Source organism: Gopherus evgoodei, chromosome 11 (assembly GCF_007399415.2).
Source record: "Gopherus evgoodei ecotype Sinaloan lineage chromosome 11, rGopEvg1_v1.p, whole genome shotgun sequence".
Classification (NCBI taxonomy): Eukaryota; Metazoa; Chordata; order Testudines; family Testudinidae; genus Gopherus; species Gopherus evgoodei.
This window is the reverse complement of record NC_044332.1, coordinates 19833472-19855335: the sequence shown is the minus strand read 5'-3', so window position 1 is coordinate 19855335 and position 21864 is coordinate 19833472. Positions and strand designations below refer to the sequence as shown.

At 43.7% G+C, this 21864-nt stretch overlaps 2 protein-coding genes across 10 annotated transcripts in view; one reads left to right on the top strand and one right to left on the bottom strand.

Moving 5' to 3' along the window:
* ABI2 (abl interactor 2) overlaps positions 1–8912 on the top strand; it is a 139487-nt gene extending 130575 nt beyond the window's left edge. For all 6 annotated transcript variants that reach the window (XM_030580458.1, XM_030580456.1, XM_030580455.1 and 3 more), the window contains one exon: positions 2837–8912. In XM_030580458.1, the coding sequence (XP_030436318.1) occupies positions 2837–3012 (176 nt within the window). In that variant the 3' untranslated portion in view covers positions 3013–8912. The remainder of the gene's footprint in view (positions 1–2836) is intronic.
* A 1770-nt stretch (positions 8913–10682) lies between these two features.
* The window catches only part of RAPH1 (Ras association (RalGDS/AF-6) and pleckstrin homology domains 1), a 165114-nt gene continuing 153932 nt past the window's right edge, over positions 10683–21864 (bottom strand). For all 4 annotated transcript variants that reach the window (XM_030580421.1, XM_030580422.1, XM_030580423.1 and 1 more), the window contains one exon: positions 10683–20616. In XM_030580421.1, coding sequence (XP_030436281.1) covers positions 18664–20616 — 1953 coding nt within the window. In that variant the 3' untranslated portion in view covers positions 10683–18663. The remainder of the gene's footprint in view (positions 20617–21864) is intronic.

Sequence of the window (21864 nt, the reverse complement as noted above, 5' to 3'; positions counted from 1 at the left end):
AAGCTGTTGGGAAGTGCAATGGATATAGATTGTGGCTGCTCTAAAGTGTGGTTCTGCTCTGAAGAGTGGCTAGAAATGGCATCTTGGGTTCTGTGTCTAATAGTGCACAGCAACACTACACAATAGTTTGGGGTAGGAAGTGGATACCAGATCTAGTTTAAACCACTGGAGAAATTTAAGGAGGCCTGGTGCAGTTATCCTGGGGATGTTAAATTTGGGCAGGGCACCATATGATTTTGATGACCATCAGCAGTCAGAACTTCAGTGTTTTTCTCTAATCTTATGCTGGGGTGTTGCCACAGGATGGGCCCCTGCTAAGGAAGACTCTTAACCAAACAAAGCAGATGGTCAAGAATGGATATTTAGAAGGGAGAAATCGTCCTCCATGCCATGTAAGAAGGGAATCTGGGCTTACCCTCCCATTTCACTTTCAGAATTCCAGGGTCTGGGAGCAAATCATGATAGGTTTATGGTCAGTTTGTTATAATCCAGCAGAAGATTTCTGACAAACCAAATATATAATTGTCTAAAAACTATGCAAAAATCATCAGCTGGAAAAACCAGTTTATTACAACCCAGTGGATAACTGTATTTTTAATTGCATTGAAATGTGTTCATCTACACCTGAAAATAGCCCCTGCCTAAGACTTGTTAGAGGGAAGGTTGCCTCCAGTTGAATCCCTAATACTACTACTTCAGCATCTGGAGCTCTCACTGAAATACTGGCCGTGAGTCCCTATAATTTAGGAACTCTGCCAGGATCGCAGCTTGAAGTGTTGTGACTGCAGACAAAAGGATTAAGCATTCTTTGAGAATGAGGAAACGGTCTCAGTGCAAAAGTAATTCACAGAAGGAACAGATTACAAGAAGGAAATGTCTGTTAGTCTACAAGGTGCCACAGGATTCTTTGCTGCAGATTACAAGAAGAGATCTATAATGCAGATTTAGTTTTTTCTTTATATAAAAAAGTCATTTTATAAGAGAATCAAGCAGCCAGACTTCCATTCATTCATCATGGAATGACGAGGAAATGTATATTAGTAAACTAGAAACGCTGAATATTTTCCAAATTATCAGAAGGGAATGGTGCAAACTGACACATGAGGAAAGTAGGGAATCAGAAGGTACCATCTAAACAGATGGCTTATTGGTCCTCAGTTTAGACATTTTTCTCTTAAACTTCTTTCTCGCCTGAGTACTAGATAGGGGCAGGAACATTTTAGTTAAGAGAAAAACACCTTAAAATTAGGATCAACAGATCCACTAGGAACTTTAATGTATTTTTTTAAATAGGAATTTGCGAGGATTGTATCACACAACCAAGAGTATCCCGATTAACTAAATATGATTTTCAATGCTAAATTTCCAAGATAAAAAAGAAATACAATAAACATGTATTCATTTCATCATTCATGATTTATTCCCTCAGAATGGTACATCGAAAACTGGTTAGAATGCATTAATTTACGAAGAGCCTATAGTGCATGCTTTTTTTAATGCACTTTGTACAAATGACATAATTGTACAGGTCAGAGTTGCACGTATTAACAGTGTTTATCAGGTAGCTATTTTGACTCTCCATTGCACTGTGGTTATGAATTCTGCTTATCATCCTGAAAAAGCCAGTATCTATAGCAGACATTTGTACTGAAGTTCTCTGTGACTTCCTTCAATGAAAAGCTTTGTCTTCATGATTTGCAGTACTTCAGGGCACTTGACTCCTGAACTCCTGCTGTTAATTATTTCCCCACTGAATTAGGGTCAGATAACTTCTGTTAATTCGCTAGTGTAGAGAGTCAGGAGATCTGTGCAACAGGCATTTTGTTTCAAGGCCTGTGCTAGGTGTGCCAGTACCAGCTGCTTAAAGTGATGATTGATGCAATTTGCTGAAGCAGTATTCAGATTTTGGCATGTATAACTTGCTTTCTGGTAGGAAAAAATGGAAAAAGTCTATTGGGTCACCCTCTCGCTTTCCAGTGCAGGAAAGTCCTCTGCTTAATGTTTCCCAGTGGTTTGACCCAAGTGATTTGGCTTCCATCATTTCACTGAGGAAATTATTCCACAGCTTAATCTTTCAAGAAATTTTTCTAATATCTACCCTAAATTTTCCTTTAAAGGGTCATCTGATTAGATTTACTTCAGCCAGACCCCCCACTTTTTGGATAATTTATCTTGGCACTATGAGTCCCAGAGCTGGGGCAGCACCTGTGCATTCCAAGACTGAGCTATATTTGGGATTGAGGTTACATGGAAACCCAGAGCTCCTACTTCCCCTATGTTCTTTTCCTACTGCAGTTGAGAATTGCTCCCGGAATCCTTTCCCCTTCCAGACTTCATGACAGTGCTCTTTGTTTCTTTTTCCAGCCTGTGTTTGGACAGGTCATTAGTTTGCATTTTGCTAATCTATAAAAATTGGCATTAGGTTAGTAGCACTTGGTAGCGTTAGTAGCTTTGCATTTAGGGAGTTGTGTCTGCTCCAGTGTGGAGCCAAACCAAACTTGGTCTAATCGTACTCTATTTATCCATCATGATGGATCTGGAAGATCAGCATTCAAGAAAGCATTGAGTTCTTATATAAATGATGAGAACAGCCAGAATTCAATCAATAAGGGTTAGAAAAAAGCCCAGCATCAGCTGGGAAGTTTGGAAGGGATATGAGGTGGGTGGGGAGCAAATTCTGGGGTACTTCAGATGGGTGGGGGAAGTAGTTTTGCCAGATTGCCTTAAACACAAGAATGCTGCATACTGTGGCCATTGTAGTTGCATTTTCTCCTTCTCCCACCAGTACCTTCCTTTATTCAATGTTTCCTTTTTCTCTCTCTTCTCCCTTTCCTAGTGGTGGCGATTTATGACTACTCAAAAGACAAGGAGGATGAGCTCTCGTTTCAGGAAGGTGCCATCATTTACGTCATTAAGAAGAACGATGATGGATGGTATGAGGGTGTCATGAATGGAGTGACAGGGCTCTTCCCGGGGAACTATGTGGAGTCCATCATGCACTACTCTGAGTGAAGACCACAGGGTGCAGAGCTGCACCTTGCTCCACAGGAACTGTCCAGACTCCTCAGCTCTCCACCAGGACTCACCCAAGTGAACTGAATGAAGGATAATTGTAACAGAACCACTCTTGTTTTATGCTTTTTTCATTATACAACAATAGCGATTTGAGTTGTTTGAACAAATGGCTCTTCCAGCTGCCAGCAGTGGCTGTACCCGACGTTGACTAAGCTGACCCGTTCAGATGTAGATAGTGGAGATGTAACGAACTTGCTGAGTAGCTGATACTTGACTAAAATTCAGACTGATTCAAGCGTGATCTGGGATCCTTCTCAGGAATATTGTATGTGATATATTACCTCTGGCATTAGTGCCTGGCCCCGGGACATCCTGGATGCCAGTGCAAAGGGGTTAATATAACTGGCCAGTGGAAATCTCTCTCCCTTTTTCTACACTCACATGCAGCTGGAAAGACACTTGTGTGCTAGCTAACATTGGATTCATACACAAAGCAGTTCCTGTATCTGAGTTCCAGATGGTTCGTTACATCTTTAACATCAACACTTCTGCAACTGCTCTGTGCGTGTAGACTGATGTGGGCTCACAGAGCTGGCTCGGGTTCACTTACCTTTCAGTTTAGATAATTGAGATGGATGCAGCACACCATTGTGTAATCTTAGTCCTTTGCCTGCCCCAGGTTAGCTTTGTATTACGCACTGGTGTAGAAAGTTATCCCCTTTGGCATGAGCTCCCAGCCTGCTGGTGCAGAGGGGTTAAGCTGAACACAAATGCAGTGTGTGGTGGTGATAGGTTCCTAGGGAGTCTGAGGCTGACTCTAGGAGTTAAGGTTTAAATCTATTCGTGCATGCTTGCACGAGACAGATTATTCATCCCAAATGTCAGTATTACGCACAGAGTAATTTTAAAAGCCAATCAGGTCTTGTAAATTGGCTCTTTTGTACTTTGGTTCCGGATCTGAGTATATGCTGTGACGGCCCTGGCCAGAGGCAGGACAAAGGGCAGTTGTCTTCTTCAGGTGTATTTCCAAAATCTCCTCTCAGTGGAAGTAAAAAGGGCTGCCATGTGTGTTGGTTTTCCATGGAAAGCTACACACAAACTGGTTGTTATTTTAGCTCTTTTCTCTGCCCCTTCCAATGCTTATAAAATAGTAAATACCTTTCATAGCTATACCAAGCCAGGTGTGACTCGCACACTATAAAGGTTTCATGTACATTTGTAGGTTGCTTTTTAATACAGTCTCAGATGAAAATGCCACCACTGGAGTTGGCTTCACGGAGGAGCGTAAAGAACTCAGAACAGTCATCTGTGCCAGTTTTGGAAGAACTTCAAACAAAAGAGGAGTGTTAACATAGTTCATTAACACAGCAAACTGATTGACCTGCTGTTGTAGTCCACCTTCTGGGGGAGGGCAGCCTATGTACATTTAGTCTGATCTCCCATAATAGGGAGCCATGTTTCTTCCTGAACTATCTTTATGTGAGCCAAGGTGAAATTCCAGCCAGTACCAACAGTAGCTTATTCAAGTCTAGATAATGCTGCAGCTAAGGCATGTGTGTACAATGGAGAGTAGTAGAGAGAACTAACTGGAGGCTGGCTTTCCTTCCTTCCTTGGCAAAAATGTGTACAGTCAAGCCAGTCTCATACCTCAGTATCTCGTGCAATCTCTTGCCAGAGATGTGCATTTACAGCAAGCAGGGCACTTTGGCTAGATGGGACCTTTGCTAAGCTGATGCATCAATCTGAGGGGGCAGAAAAGGGAAAGGAATGGACAAATTGTGTATTTCTTCCTTGTACTCTGGATACGAAGGCTCCTTGGAGCTTTTCTGCCTCTCAATACTCATTCGTAGCTGGCACTGGAGCCTAGCTGCTCTCATGTCCTTGTCAGGAAGTTTCTCCACTCAGTTACCCCTTCTATCCATCTGCTGCAAAAATAGTTTCATTGAACTGTAGCTTTCAAGCCCTGCCACACTGCACCTGACAAGGCTCATCTCACTGCTCCCCCTTCACTCCTTGCTGCCCTTCTGGAAGGTGGCAATTGCCAGGTCATTCTTGCTGAATTAGGTGACACCGACCAAAAAGATCCCTTTTGGGTTTTTTGTCTCCTAGTAGCAAAATGGATGAAAACAGACACTGCCCAGTGTCATTGTAGGGGTGTCGGGGTGAGACAGAGCTAGGCAGTTACCATACACCAAGGTGGGGCTACTGTTAGTTTCTAAGGCTTGGCGACACAGGAAGCTAGGAAATGAAGTAGGATGTGAATTTAAAGTCAAAGACGAGCTATTCTGGGCCATTCTGTCATGTAAACGAGCCCCAAGGGCACGTCTGCACTGCAAGTACCAGGGGAACCCATCTGCTCACAACATGGCTAAGGCATGGCTGCATTGTGCAGTGGAAATGGGGACTCCCACCCACTCCTCAGAGGGCTCGGTTATGGTCCTATCTACTCTATAGAACAGATGTGCTTTTTCTGAGTCTGGGACATCGGTCTTGTAAGTGGTGTCCCTGACCGGGATATGCTTGTGCTGTAGACTGGGCACAGAATCAATATTCCTTAAACTAGCTGTTTCCATTGGAAATACGTCTGGTGTGGCGAGCTCACAAAGCAGAGGAGTTGTAGGGTCCAGAAGGTCCTGACCCCTCACTAGCAGATAACATGGTGCAGGCAGCTCCTTTCCAAAGTGGGCTTGTGTTTTGTCTGCCCCCCTGCTGACCACATGCCACTTACGAGGTGGTTCATCCTGCAGAGCTGCTGTGGAGGGAGTTTCTAGGTCACCTCCTGCTGGTTTTATGCTTTTTTATGCAGTACTAATGTTGTAAAAAACACTTGTTGGGTTTTATGTATCTTTTTTATTTTGTACAGGTTTTTGAATTCTGTAGATTGTCCAGGGATGATGCTATATAATGAGCATAGACCAGGCCCAAAGTAATTGGATTTTGTATGTACTGTTTGTTACATAGCCTGCATGCTATTAACGTCAGTGAGGGGTGTGGTTCCAGTTATATCATTTATACCCCCCCCCATCTCCTTTCCCCTTTTATTTAAATGGTTACTTCAGAAAGGGGTGGGGGCTTGGGCCCTTGGCAAAACTTGCTATTCAAATAGATGCAGAACTTGTTTGCAGAGTCCTGCTGCCAAAGCTGAAATGAAGGTGTTAAGAGTTACAAGCTATTGATTATTCATTCAGTGTTTTTCTGTCACTGGGGGTGGAGTGTAAGGAGAAAAGGACACAGCAGACTAGCCCAAAGCAGGCTCTAAATAGTAATTCTGCCTCCAACCCTCTAGCTTTTTTCCATCCACAACCAGTGGGGGGGAAGAGCCAGTCCACCACTGCTTCTGGCATTGTTGGCAAAGGGTTCGTTGGTGAAGAAATGGTGCTGTGCAAAGAGGAAGCGCTGCTCCCTCAAATATTTTACTATTACGTTTTGGTTTCCTCAAAGAACAAAAACACTTCCTGCTTCCAGCACAAAGCTACACAGGTTGTGTATAAAGTGCCAGTCTGGCCAAAGCTACAGTATGGCGAGTTGGTTTGGTACCTGTATCTCAGTCACGGGGAGGGTGGTGGCTTTGGGTCCTGTTTCTGTGAAATGTTTCTGCTTATGTAAAGCCACTGGATGTTTTGCTGGGGGGGTGCACAGAAAAACAGTGCTTCTAAGCTCCTCAGATGCTATGGTGACAAGTGCTACAGAAGAGCCTATGTCAATTAACATAAGTTGTGCTTCCCCATGCAGAGGGGCCTCCTGTTTGCTTGTCCTGCTGCTCAGAGGCAGGGCATGGAGAAGCTAATCTGAAGCTTTGCTGCTGTCTCAGCAACAAAGGGGGAGATAATTTCCAGTGCCATTTCACACAGTCATTTTCAGGGATGGGGGAGTGATTTGCTACCATGTGCTGCTGAACATTCTAGAGAATTACAAAGTATGATGTCATGAGCAGGAGACTGCAACTACAAATCAACTTCCTTTGGGGAGGTTCTCATAAGTAACTGATGATTGAGTTGCTTGACCCAGTGGAGGGCTCCATCAGCCCACCCCTGCAGTTGTCAAACAGAAGAGGGGTGTGAGACAGAAGACTACTGCCTCTCTCCCATGTAGGTCTCATATTCCCCCCAGCCATTGATTACTTCCCCTGAGCCTGGCAGTGACCCTTGCTTCTCACTCAACATAGCCTCTTTTATTGCCAGGCTGAGATCTGCTCTGCACAGGGAAACAGGAATAGCTGCTAACGAAACTCGTGTTTGCTGGTCATAAGGGAGTCATAGTAGCAGGAAAAGCCTGACATTGACATCCTGTGATGGGGGTGAAGCAGGCTCAAAGGGCACACTGCCTGTCTCATAGCGTGGGGGGGGAGGTGCTCTTCACACAGCACGATTTGTTCAGGGAGGGAGACTTCCAGCCCCATACACCCTCTGCCAGCAGCATCAGTGGCCTAGTGCTCCTGGGGGGGAGAACAGCTTTCACAATGAGGTAAAATAAACCCTGAGTCCATCGTTGTCCCCAGGCTATGTTGTCAGGTAACATCCTCTGAGCACACGCCTTAGAGGCTTCCCTCTGCCCAGGCGCTTCGCTGCTGCATGCCAGTGGGGACTAGGCTGTGCGTCTTTTTCCAGTCTTAGCCCTCTGTGCTCATGTTAACGCATAATCTGATGGGGGGTGGGGCACTGTATAAATTACTTGGGGGGTCCAAGCTGTAAAAAATGAAGCCCTGTGCTCAGGTGATCAGGTGGAAACCAGTTACTAGGGTCCCATTGTGGAGTGAGCAGTGCTGGGGTGGTTTTGAGCCCTAGGCAGAGTACAGTGGAAACTGCACAGATGTTGCATTTGCCAAATGGGGTAATTTTGTGTAATGCCTCTTTGGGACCAGCCAAAACCAAATTCTGAGAGTAGGAGAGAGTGAGTGGAATCAAGTGTTTTTTTGTTTTTTTTTTTTAGAACTAACTTACTGTATTATCACATAAGTTACTAATTTCCCACCCCCTTTGTCATAATGCTGACTTAGCTGTAATTACATTTTTTGGGGTAGTGCTTTAATACACAGTAGCTGAACTCACTCACTAGTTCCATGGTCCTAGTTCTGTATTTTGAAACTCCAAAACTAATAGTGTGACTCTGCCACCATCTTTGGGACGATACTTGAAAGCTAAATCGATGAAGCTAGGTTTTGAGAACAATTCAGAGAATGTTCCACTGCTGCTTTACTTTGAAATCAGGCAAAAGTGGATTTTTCTCTTTAAAGGTACAGGAAACTATTAGCACCTGTCACAACAGGGTGTTTGCTAAAGCCTGGGGGGCAGCCTGTTAAGAGGTAGTCTTTCAACCCACCTCCTGCTGCCTAACTACTACAGGACTTCAGTGAGGGGGCAGTGCATTTGTGTGTTTTTATTGATAAATTCTACCACTGGAAAATGTGGAAAAACAGAGCTGTGTACAAATGAGTTTCTCTTTAGCAAGGTTAAGCACTCACATCATCTGAGATTTTCATAATGAACAAGTGCTTGTTTTCATCTTTGAAAAGTGTCTTTTTCAACTTGTGTTGACGTGGTTGCTATGAATGCTCTGGAAAAACCTCACTGTCAAATGTCCTCTTGTTCCTGTAAACTTTTCTTCAAAAAATAAAACACACCCAATTTGGTTCAGTCTAATAAGCAATTTTTGGCTCTAGGACTTAATGTGGCTGATTTATTCAGAGCCTCCACTTTGCTCGAGGGTGGTAAAGTTTCAAAACATGCAGGACTCAGGGGAGTTGCATGCCACCAGAAAATGGTTAGTGGGTGTGCACCATTCAAACCCCCTTCCACTGACTGGGGAACATTAATTTTTTAAATTTTTTAAGTGTATTTGGAATTAACTGTTGCTATGTACTAAACCCTCTTGTTACAAGTCCTGAATAAAAACAAACAAAGCACATATCAAAGTGTCCTGTGAATACACTACTTCTGTAACACTTCATGGGTTAATCACAATGGGCATTTAATAATCTGTCACACAGCTACCAGCAGGCTGTCAGGTGGACATAGTGTGAGAGATCAGAGCTGTCCCCACTGCATCATTAACTGAGACAGATGCATACAGCATGTCATCCACTGGGTGTTAATGATTTCTAAGGTTTGACTAATGCTGTGGATTTTATTTCCAGCCTTGCATCTCATTGCTTCATGGAGGTGGGTAAAATCAAATCAGTTCTGCCCTGTAGGGTGGTGGTAGAGCCACTGCCCACCAAATCCCTTTTGCACAAGGGCAGCATCAGCCTTTCGGCCTGGACTTCAAGGAAGAGTTGGTGATCCAAATTCTTGCCCCAGCCCTTACCCTGGATTAAAACACTGTTGCTAGGCCCCAGTCCTCAGTGGTCATAGCGCAGGTCTAACCCTCATCTGAGAACAGAACAGATGTGGAACAGAAACAGCAGTGCTAGCAACAGGAAGTCTTATGTTCCTCCAGCTAAGAGGAGGGGATAGTGCTACAGTTATTGCTTATGAAAGCCAGCACAAACCCGTCCTTGTCTAGCATTTACGACTGGGGGCACAGACTAACCTAGATCACACGAACCCAATAGCCTTACTGCCTCTGTTCTTTGGAGCAGCATGTAAAAGGAACTGAAGGGGATGGTGGCATGAGGTTCTCTAGCTGATGCAGCAGGGGTAGGCCAGATCTGGGATGTAAAAAACTTACCTCTTAGTGGTCTTATAGGAACAGCAACTCCACTCTGGGTTGAATGCAGGGGGCAGAGCATCTTTCTTAACCACCAGCCTTGCAGCCCCAACCCAAACGGTACCTAATTTGCATGAAGAATACTTGTCTTTCAAACAGGACTACATCACCATGCACTAGGCCGCCTTGCTTGAGGCAGACAGCATGTAACAATGTGGTGCTCTGTGCAGTTCACCCCACAGTGCAGTGGACAAGCCCTTGCACTCCATCCATTTGGTTCTGTTACAGCAGGGTGCCTAACATAATGCCCACCAGAGCATAAGGCCCGGAGCCTGCTTCAACACAATATGCTAACTGCCTATTCATTAGCTTGTTGTCATCATATTTATATCGTTTTAGTTTAAATACACTATCCTGGACATAGAAATAACCTGTCAAAATACATACAAAACAAGCTGAACTTTAAATCAATACAGGTGACTTTAAAATCTTATTAAATACTTTGAATCTGTTTAGCCCACACCAGGTGGTGGTAGTGGCCTTCCCCTGTAACAAGCTTGGGACCACTCTGCTAGAGCCAGGTTCTCGATTCACAGGCAAGGCAAGGCCTGGAGCAGGGCACAGATGCAGAAACATGCCTGAAGCAAAAAAGGTGGATCGCAGGAAACCTCATTTGTATGTGAAACATGCAATGCTCAATCTGAGCTTCACTGTGAATCCAGCTGCTTTAACAGCAGGGGCATTCTCTAGTAGGCAGTATTTTCCAATGTGTTTCTAGTAAGGAATGATAAGGTTACATAACATTTCTAGGAAGCTGACAAGAATGGACCTGTTTTAGGCCTGCCTTAGTTTCAGACCAGACCAGAGGATTTAGTTTATACTACCCCAGAACCTGCTAGTCCCATGAAAGTCTTTACTCCAGCAAGGCATGGGATAATCTCATGAAAAAATAAAATGGCAAGATAGGGAAAATAAAACAGAAAGCATTAAATTTAACTACATCTTTATTGAATTGTGCATATTCTATTGTATAATGAGCTATAGTGGGTACTTTATAATGCGGTATGTCTTTTGTCCTCTCCCATGCTTAAAAAAGTATATTTATACATATATTTATATATATTTATAACATGGCAAAGCTCCCCCTAGCCTGAAATTGTCAAGAGTTTAAACGAACCTTGTTTTTTGTTTTGAGAGAGGGGAGGGGGAGCAGTCCCATTCAAAGATAAAATGTGCAATTTTTTTTTTAAAGCAGTAAACATATGAATGTATTTACAGCACACGCTTGCTGCACAGACAAATCATTTAATGATATCTTCTTACATGTGCATCTCCACTATTATAAAGGACACCATCAATGGCTGCTAACAGTTAGTGTAAGCCACGAAACAAGCGGTGATGTTCCAGTTAATGCTTGTTCCATGGCAGTTCAACAGACAAGAGTTAGTTACAACTTATGAAGCAGCAGACAGGAAAACCAACCCCATACCTCCCCTACCGTCAAACTTCAGAAATGTTGAAGCCCCCAGTTTTGTGCCCTCTCTCACGCTGTGTCAAATGCTGCGCCTCGCACATGCAACATTGATTGCATTCTTTTCTGTCAGTTTCCAGTCTGACATCTATGGCAGGGGCACATGGACCAGAAGCTCAATTTCCAGAGGGGTTCGCACCTACATTTGAAGTTTTTCAGGGGTCCGCAAATGAAGAAAGGTTGAAAACCACTGGTCTAGATAATTACCACCCTACAAATGTGCAACAGCATCTACTCCACAAGGCCACAAGCCTGCCACCTCTTGCAAAACACCCGCCTTAGCTCTTCATGCTGTACATTGGCACCTGTTGTCCTCTTTAATTTAGCTGCACCCCTACTCCTACATGCTCATTCTCAAGAACCAAGAAAGCAGATAATGGCTACATCTTTGGTAGGCAGCAGCGTAATCACAAAGAAGTGCAGCTAGGGCAGTGGTGGATAAGAGACTCGTGGTAGAGGAAGAAGTCAATCCTCATGCCTTCTGAAAGTAGAGTCAGGACTTAAAACACCAGGCAGAAGCAGTGTTGCATCCACCGTGCAACTGAGGCTGTAGTCTCAAAAAGGGTTTTGAAATTTTATACTAGTAGTTCCTTATTTCAGGAACACTATTTGCAAGTTGTTCATTAGTTATTATGATACTGCACCTCAAAGCAAGGCGGGAATATGTGTTTGGGTAACCGACAGTCTTTCTGCCCAGCCTCTGCTGCATCTCCTCTCAAGCACCATACATAGGCCTGTTAGGTGCTAAACACCCACAGCATCCATTCACTCCACCTCCAACCCCAGCATTAGGTCCTATGTGAATCCAGGTGGACCATTACTGGCTCCATTCTCTGTGGTGTTTTTTATTTAAATATACAAGGAATAAATGTATTTGCAGTCCTTATTTCTCTCTTCAAAGCTTAACTAAGACTGTAATTCAAGAGATTAATGATCAGCAGAACCCTTTGCTCTCAGCACCACGTTAACTTATTACTGGAATGCTTTGCTGTTTTTCCCCCCCCCAGATGAAGAGACTTGAAAGGGAAATGGCAAGTCACTTCACAATAAAAATGCCGATGTTATAAATAAAAGCTTTACAGACAGGAACCTTCAGAGCTTAAACATTTCAAAGGAAACAGAAATAACATTTCCCCTGAAGTGTTTGTCACCCATCTGCTCTACAGCATCCTCCTAATTTGAGAGAACCAGGAACTGAAAAAAAAAAAAAGAGTTTAAAGAGAAGCATATAAGACTATTTTCACTGTCCAGCCTGAAGAAAACTGCGTCCCCGCATAAAATAAAAAGTGATGTAAAATATTTAAAATCACTTCAATGTTAATATGCTAGACTGTTAGTAATTTAAGTGTTCCTCTACTGTTACTAACATGTACCCTTTCAAAGAAGAAAAAAAAAGGACAGATTATTTGGGTCTTTATCTCAGGTTATGGCTGGCTGTTGAATTAGAGTTAATAGTATCAAAACTTTGAATAGTTGAGATTTCAGCAAATTTAGTTTTATGGAAAAGGAAAACCTGCATGCTGAACCTTTGTGAAGTTGCAAAAAAGAGTTAGGGAGTGAGCTGCAACAACCCCGGTGCAAATTTATAAACAAGTGTTCTTGGATTTAATTTTCAGTAGCACTAATAGATAGACTGGAACATACTATGGCCAATTTCACGCAGAACTCCAGCTCAAATCGGAGTTTTGCTCCATCAAGGACCAACAGACCTCCACTCTATAAAAGCTGATACTCATCTACCATGGAACATACCATGGTGATCAGCTAGTCAGACCTCCTGTATAGCACAGGCCCTAAGACTTCCCTGAATTAATGTCTGTCTGAACAAGAGCTGACAAATACAAAACATTCTGTTCTGAGTCACCCCACTGCAAATCCAGAGCAACAACATTGATTTCAGTGGAGTTATTCTGGATGGAGTGGTTGTATCACACAATAGTCATTTCGACTCCTGTATGTTAGGGCTGCATAAAAAAAACTAACAAGATAGCGCCCGCTTCAGCTGCATGAAAAACAATTTCACCTTGTCCCCCGCTAATGTAATTGGGCTCTTCACAGTTTTCTGTAACAAGTGGAAAAAAATCATTTTTTCCTTCTAGTGCTGACCCTGCACTTTCACTTCTCTTCTGATGGAAGAAAATAGTTTCAACCCAGACTGAGGCTGACTGTTCTTGGATTTAATGTAACCTGTGGGCACTGAGGTAAAAAAGATGAAAATAGCTTCTTACTGTGCAATGCTAGAACATCCAAGCACTAGACATTAAAGCAATTTCAAAACTACACTTGGCTGAGAATTGTTTAGATTCCTCTCTCTCTGTTCTGAACCTAGGGGACAGTCTGCTTTTTTCTGCGCTGCACTACAAACGGTGATCGTTCTCTCTGGGCACATTATGGAGGTGCTCTCTTAGCTTTGCAGACCTGCACATATTCAGTGCAGTAAGTTGACATATTTGCTACATTGAGAGCTCTAATGTCCATCAGTGTTTTACAAGCAAAGCATTACCAAGGACACAGCGCTTGTGTTTGGATGATCAATGCTCTCCACTTTCATGGTAAAGGGCAATGTTCTCCTACTTTCTAGAAGACATCAGCAAAACATGTCAGCTATTCCTCCAATTTACATGTAAACTCATTCCACACTAAGCTATTTTGAAACACCTGCATTTCAATCACACCCACAATAACTGTTATGATCTTTATTCAGAGGTGATCAACTACATGTTAAAAGTACTTTTTTTAGTTAATTGACAGTCTATGAAATTAAGCCTGGTCGGTCTTTCTAAAGTAACTGAGTCCCAGCAAAATATACCACAGGACTAACTATGGCTCCTGCTGCAATTCAGACAGAGGCAGAAATGCCCCTTTAACTGATGGCCACAGGTGCTACCAAGGAGAAGCAGCACCAGGATAACTTTCTCCCAGGTGAGCAATGGGATGGGCCAACTCTGTGTTTTGGAGTCATCCTAATTTACCCTGAAGGGGCTCCCTGGTTCTGGTCCTCCACTATTTCTGTTTCAGTACACACTTGGCTTTGCTTTTTACATTCTTCTGAATGAATTCTGCCCCTTCTGCTAGGCGGTGGCACTTAGCAACTAGTGGTTGCTACTTGTTCAGACAACATTAGAAGGGATAACCAAACTTGGCTCCAGTTCCTCCTATTTCTCATTTTAAGGAGCTGTTCCCTAGTCCTCTCTTCTCTTTCCCCCACTTACTCTCTGACCTCATCAATTCTCACTGTACTTATTCTGATGCCTCAAACTTGACATTTAGCCCCTGAGTTCCACCTTGTCCCAAACGTAAGAGAAATCTAGTGGCCTGTCACTGTGTTATATGTTCATGTCACTCTACCTCCTTCACTCAGCGATTTCTTCCTACCTATTTTGTATTTCTCAGTACTGACATACAGTAGGAGCATAAGTCAGCTAACCTAAAGCATCACTGCCTGGTCTTGCTGTATTGAAAGCACCTCTGTCCTGTCTTGGCTGGCTTCGGTTTAGCAAAGTGCTCTGAAAAACACACATTCATTCTCACATCAATTCTAGTCCCTCAGGCAGCTACAACTCCAAGCACCTTGCAGACCTATCAGTGTTTCTTGATTAAAGGTGAAAAAATGTTTTTTTGTTTGTTTGTTTGTTTTTTTTACATAAAAAGAGCTTCAGATTCTAAATCATTAACAACATACACAGTCTGACTAGAATAGTCACATTTCCTTACACAGATGTCATTTTCTCTTGTGCTTCCATACTAGGCTCTATCACAGGGCTTGTGTTTCTCCTACAAGATTGGTGAAAATACTGTTTTACATATTCAAACATTAATTAGTCCCCACAACACCCCAGTGAGGTAGATAGGCATTATCCCCATTTTCCAGATGGGAAAATAGGTATAGAGAACATCACAACAGGCTAAGGAATGCAGCTCTGGGATCAGCTGCTCTTGCAAGAGAAAAAGCACTCTGAGTGGAGGTCCTAGCAAGTGGCAAATATCTGTTTAAAGGTAATTTAAACTACACCTATATTTTGTTAATAATGTGGGATCAAACCACCTGTCCTAAAGTATGGCTGGTCAGCTCCAAGGTGCTATGCTGACTAAACCCAAATTATGGCCAATTTATGGTCAATATTCTTTGCAGAAATTACTTTCTTGCTATGAGAGAGAGGGGAAGCAAAGGGGTTAAAAGAGAGGGAAGAAATGAGGCAATTTCCAAATCAATGAGCAGGGAGAAAATTACTTGCAAACAAGGCTTATATATTTGAACACTAGATCAGAACAGCCAATAAGTTGGAAAAGCAAGTTGCCATCAGGATTCTCAAGGTTTGCAACGGCAATCAGGTAATTTAATTTTTGCCACCCTGTTGTCTAGTTTCAGTATGCTTCGCTGAGAGCGTTGCAGCCAGTTTTTACTACTTAGCTTGTACCAACACTTGGACTGGGGACAGACACTAGCAAAGACTACAGCACCTTGAAATAGAGTTTTGCCAAGAACACAAATGCTGAAAAATAAGAGGGAAAACCAGAACTCAAGGAGAAGCTTCAGAAAACCCCTGCAGTGACACTATTCTAAAAGACCACTGCATCTTTTGGTTTATATAAAACTCATGCAGGTACAGAAATAAAATACATGGGAACTGTGGAAATTTGCAGCATTAGCATTTCTTCAAAGACACAAAAGGCTGTTGGATTGCCCAAAGCTAACAAATAAAAAGATTAATTCCTGTTCCCTGCATGACACTCACTCTTTTTGCTGCAAATATGGAGTTTGGTTTTCTGACTTCCAGCAAACTGTTCAGTGACCTGCATTAGTTAGCACAGATTCATGGTCCCATGGGAAACAAGTATTAGAAAAATGAACTTGATCATAGGAAACCGAGAACAAGTCTCATCTGCCTTTGAAGAAATTGCATTTAAGACATTCCCTCTGCCATAATTACGATCAAGTGCAGATCCCAGAGGCACCTACGTCAAATGAATAAAAGAAAGAATGATAGGGCTGACGCGCACCAGTGGAGTTATTGGAGGGGAGGGAGGATGAAGATAAAAAAATTAACTAACTGATTTAGCTCCCAGAGAACATGGGTGCACGCTGGCAGTGATCAGCAGGTAAACTCGTCAATAAAAACAGTGCGGCTAGAATTCCTATCTGTGCACCTTTAACTCCATTGGAAGGTGCGAGATCGAGGGCCAGCATACAGTACCAAGCAGCAGAAGGAAGAACGTAGAAAGTTACAGTACCCATTAACTGTAGCATAGTTCAACAATCTTGTTAATAAGATACTAATCAGTCAACTGAGCATGCTTAAAATCAACAATGCCAATGCTTTTAAGGACACTTTATAAGCACAAAAATAGTAGAAATAAAACTTGTGAACAGTTTGAAAGATACAAAAAAGTGCCTTTCCACAGCAGTGCTTTAAAAATGCACACAATGGTACATTCTTATTGCTCAAATAAACTACTCAAAAATATTACAACCATTTCCTGGAGGTGCTGAAGCAGATTCAAAATCATATGAAACAGGTCAGCAGACACAGCACCATGCATTTTCTCTTTTCACAATGCACTTATATAGAACTATACAAGCACAGATGGTTTGTGACAGCTTCTTTCCTAATCAAACACTCATTTCCTCACATGGGTTACTGTACTTTTTAAAAGGGGGAATGCTGTAACGATGCTTCTCACATTGGCAAGCCCAAATGGCAAATATTCTCTCTTACCAAATATTAGTTTCTGCTTTATCGACACACATGATCTATTGCAGCATTGCTTGTGATTTCTGGACTGCTTTCTTGGTTTCTTGTTTGAGAAAAAAATAAGAGCATTTAGAATTTATTTTTGAAGGAAACAAGTGGTAAAAATCTGACCGCCCCGATCTTGATAGTGTCCCTTTAGTGATCAGGGAAATTCACACAAACGAACATGTTTAGGTACAGTGCTAATATTGAGTTATTTTACAACGTACACTGTACTGCACACGCATGAGATGCAAGGTCACTTATACGAAGTATACTACCATATCACAATGTCCGATACCCAGGTAAGACTGCACAATCAAAAACTAGCAGATTACAAGAAAAAGGATTCTATTATTTTGATCTTATGGTTGTAATCAGCAATAAATAAATAACAAATCAAATAAAGTATTCTATTTCCACCTAATAAGGCCCCTGATGATGTAACTGGATTCCTAACATTTTATCGGCTCCCAAATTATATATTTTTTCAGCCATCTTCCATGACTGCCAGAAGTGCAATTTGTTAATTAATAGGCTTATGCATTCGTTGCCGTCTGAAAAGGTCAAAGAAAACAGGTTCCTAGCTATTCGTGGACTGAAATTACCACTTCCATCCCTCCCTCCCCAAATGAAAGCTTCTAGCTCACAGCTGGCGAATTACACACAATGCTTCCTCAAGGGTTCTCAGCCATTTTTTGTAAAGATAATTCATCTCTTCAGGCACAGATAAGGTGAGCATCTATATACGGTGTGTGCATGTGGCAGAGAGTATTACTGAATACAGAAACATACCTGTATTTTCAATAAGATGTACACATGTACTGACGATGTATCACATGACAGATCGTTAAGCCTCCCAATGGGTCAAAGTAAGGAATTGTGGCTACCAGGCTTCTTACCCCATTAGAATGTGTATTGGATTGGAATAATATATATGTATCCCACTTACTGTATGGACAAGGAACTTGGTTTTCAACTATTTGGAGGGGGAGGCTCTTTATAGTATAAATATATTTCACTCCAGCCCAATATATATAACTTTTTTTCCCCCCCTCAAAATGTATTTATTTTCAGTAGTATTACGACCAGAATGTTTTGGTATGTTGTGTCTGTATTTTCAATCAGTTGAAAATGTACAGATACTGACAGAATGCTTCAGTTCTGTATTACCATTTACCCGTCACAAACTGCCAAAAGATGCTTCTCTGATTTAAAGTGCCCCTTACATCTTCATCTTCATGTAAAGGTTTGACTGGTTAGAGTCCAATTCCGAGTAATAGATACGTCAGTGGACTGAAACAATAAATACAGATCTACAAAAACATTCTGGTTATCTTCTCTAACTGCGACGTAATATCACAATCTATAATATAGCTACATTTATAATACATGCACAAACATATCTCACATGGACAGATGCTACAAAAAATTTCTTTTTTTTCTTAAATGCAGAAAAAAGTAAGAAAAGTTTTTGGTCCAATCCATATGAAGGATAAAAGAAATTGCAAGGGAGAGGACAATGCCCCTCCACACCCTTGAAATAGTCAAACCCAAACCCTCACACTTTTTTGGACTAGTTCTGAAAGGGAATGCATACAGTTACCCTTAGTGACAGTGGGAGATCACGTCTTGATCATGTTATCGCACAAGTCACATGTTCTCTCTCTACACACAAAGTACAGATTTGCCGATTGTAGAATTGACTGAGAGTCACGCAAAATATAGTTCACCTAATGATTACCAGTCCCTAGACAGCTTGGTGCTCTGATCCCTTTTGGGGGGAGCAGGCGGTGGCCCCCTCCGCAATGTTGCATAGCCTGATATATGACTGCCTCCATAGCTGCCAGTCTTTTGCTGGTCTGCAAGCAGTTCCGGTGGGGGTGGAGGCAATGCCATGTCATCCATCGTGGCAGTCGGCTCTGTTCTGGACACACGGGAAGAAGAGAGGGAGCCATGCCGAGTGATGGACTTCCGCTGCAGAGTCCTGTTTAGGTCTGCCAGGAAGCCAGGCTGAACACTAAGGCTGGACTTGGGCGAGGTGGGCACTTGTGGACTGACTGGCCCCTGCGATTCCATGATTTCTGCCTGCGTAAGCCGGGTACTGTCATTCCGCTTGGGACGTGTGGGTGGAGGAGCTTTTTTCACTGATGATTTAGACCAGGGCTGAGGCTGGGGATTAACAATAGCAACTTTTGGAGAGGTGCTACCTGAAAACACAGATGGGATCTCTACAGGTGGTAAAGGCAGATCTATTTCTGGTGGGGGTGGTGGAAAGTCTGAATCGGATGGAGGAGAAGGAAATTCTAGCATGGGCTCCTTCCCAGACACTCCTACTGCAGGTACCTTTGCTGAAATACCTCCTTGCTGAAGAACTATAGGCAGATTCACCCCAGAAAGATTTAGCTTTCCTGGCTTTGGAGGAGCTGCAGGAGGAGGTGGAGGTTCCTTGGAAGGAGATCCTGAAGGCTCTGGTGGATGTGCAAATTTGCTGACAAGGCTGTCCACCGAAGGTCTCTTAGATTCATGGTACTCAGCAGAGCTGCTGGATTTGATGCTGGAGTTTCGTTGAGGTGTTGGAGGTGGTTTCTTCCCTCCAGGACTTGAGGTCTTGCTGGCCTTTTTGACTGGAGATCCCGCCTTGTCCAGGGTAGGAGAAGCTGCAGAGGGAGCTGGGGAAGGTGGGGGAGGAAACACTAAGCTGCTCTCAGGTGGAGGAGGAGGAAAATCAGGAGATGGAGCAGAGGTGGGCTGCCACTTGGGCTTTGCTTTCACTGCTGGGGGAGACTGTGGCGCCCCACTTACTGGGACAGGCTTTAAAGGCTGAGGTTCTGTGGCTGGAGGGGTCGGGGGAGGTGGAAACTGACTGGCTATCTGCTTCACAACAGATGGCACAGGAGACTGAGGGGATGGGGGAGGTTTAACAGAGAAACTCTGCTGTTTTGGTAAGGTGGGTGGGGGAGTAGGCCCTGGAGGAACAGGTGCTGGTGGAGGAACTTGGGAAGCTGTGAAATTTGGCTGCTTTTTTATTGCAGGAGGAAGGGGAACGGGCCCGGGTGGCAGGATGTGGGTCACAATGGGCGATGCTGCCTTTGCACTTGCCTGCATGGGGACAGGTAGGAAGGGTTTAGGAGGGGCTGGGGAGGGAGGTGCTGCAGGCACAGGGGGAGGAAGAGGGGGTGGTGATGATGCAGCCGCTGGAGTAACGTTCTGTGGAACCTGATGGATTTTGAGAGGGGGTGGTGGGGGGGTGAACTGTGGCACTGATGGGGTGCAGGGGGCTGGTTTCAGCTGTGCCATAGCTGATCCAGGGGTAGGTGGAGGAGGAGGTGGGGGAGGAGGGGGAGCCACCAGCATAGGCAGCTTTCCCAGCACTGGGGGGGGTGGCATTTGCTGAGTGACGGGGGGGGGTTTAAAGAGAGGCCCAGCATGCTGGGAGGCATTCTGCAGCCTCGTGATCGTGCTGTACTTGACGAACAGGGGGGCCGCTGAGCCGGTTGAAGGCACAGACTGGCTGGGAAGAGGTGGCGGTGGCGGCGGAGGAGGGGGTGGAGGAGGTGGGGGTGGTGGCGGTGGGGGTGGTGGAAGGGGAGGCGATGGCTGAGAAGCTGTGTATGGGGTAGCCGCTTTAATTTGCGGGGACATGGCAGGTGCAGGCGAAGTGAAGGGTCGGCTCACAGACTCCATTTTGGCCTAAAAGATGGGGAGTTAAAAAAAAAAAAAAAAAAAAAGAAAAGAGATTAAGAGAGGGTATAAAGGCAAGTCCTAAATGTGTTTGTCATTGAAAAAGTAAGATGCAGACTACAGCATGCAGGAAACGTGTACACAACGATGCAGCAGAAGGAAATTCTGAGAATGTGCTCATGGAGGGGGTGGGGTGGAGATGGGGTCTCACAAGGAAGGAGTGCTAGGTTTACTCAACTATATGCCTGAACAATAGGAGGAGATGGACCGTAGCTGAAGTTTTCTGATCAGACAGCAGTTCAAGAGGGCAGCAGGCGCATTGTTTTTGGGTGTCAAGCACATACAGAAGTGAGGCACGACCCCGCGAAGATTCCTGGGGGCAAACCTGTGTGCCCATGCAGAATCCCAGTAACGTTCATGGGATTCCAGATGGGTGTAAGGCAGAGGTAGGCAACCTATGGCATGTGTGCTGAAGGTGGCACGCGAGCTAATTTTCAGTGGCATTCACACTGCCCGGGTCCTGGCCACTGGTCTGGGGGGGGGGCTCCGCATTTTAATGTAGTTTATTTACTTTACATACAACAATAGTTTAACTATGTATTACAGACTTATAGAAAGAGACCTTCTAAAAACATTAACATGTATTACTGGCACGTGAAACCTTAAATCAGAGTGAATAAATGAAGACTTGGCACACCACTTCTGAAAGGTTGCTGACCCGGGGTGTGAGGGATGGACCCCGGGAGATCCCCTTGCAGAGAGCCCTCAGAGAGGAAGCCATGCAGAGTAAGAGACATGGCAGGTGGCCGTCCAGGTCCGTAAGACTGAATTTGGACCAGGCTGATGCTAGGCCTGCAAGAGCACCTGTCTCTCCATGACCTCGACCCACATCAAGAAATGCTATTCTTTTATGCTAGCTGTGGTGATGGCATGATGCTGCTAATGTTTTGATACATGAAAGCCTGAAAATATTCTGAGAAGTGTGCAGACACTATAGGAACAAACTCCACATGCTGGTACATCGAGACATTTTCATCCAACATGCGCTGAAGTTCAACAATGCAGTGAGAAAAAGGGGAATTTTATGGAAAAATCCTCAAACATTCTGTATAAAATAATTAAAAAATCGATACACAAAAATTGTATTGGTAAAGAAGAGCTAGACATGCAACTGAATGTAACAGAGAGAGAGAGAGAGAGAGAGAGAGAAGGAGTACTGCATTCTACAGTCCAGCCAATTCATCTGGTTTTATTCAG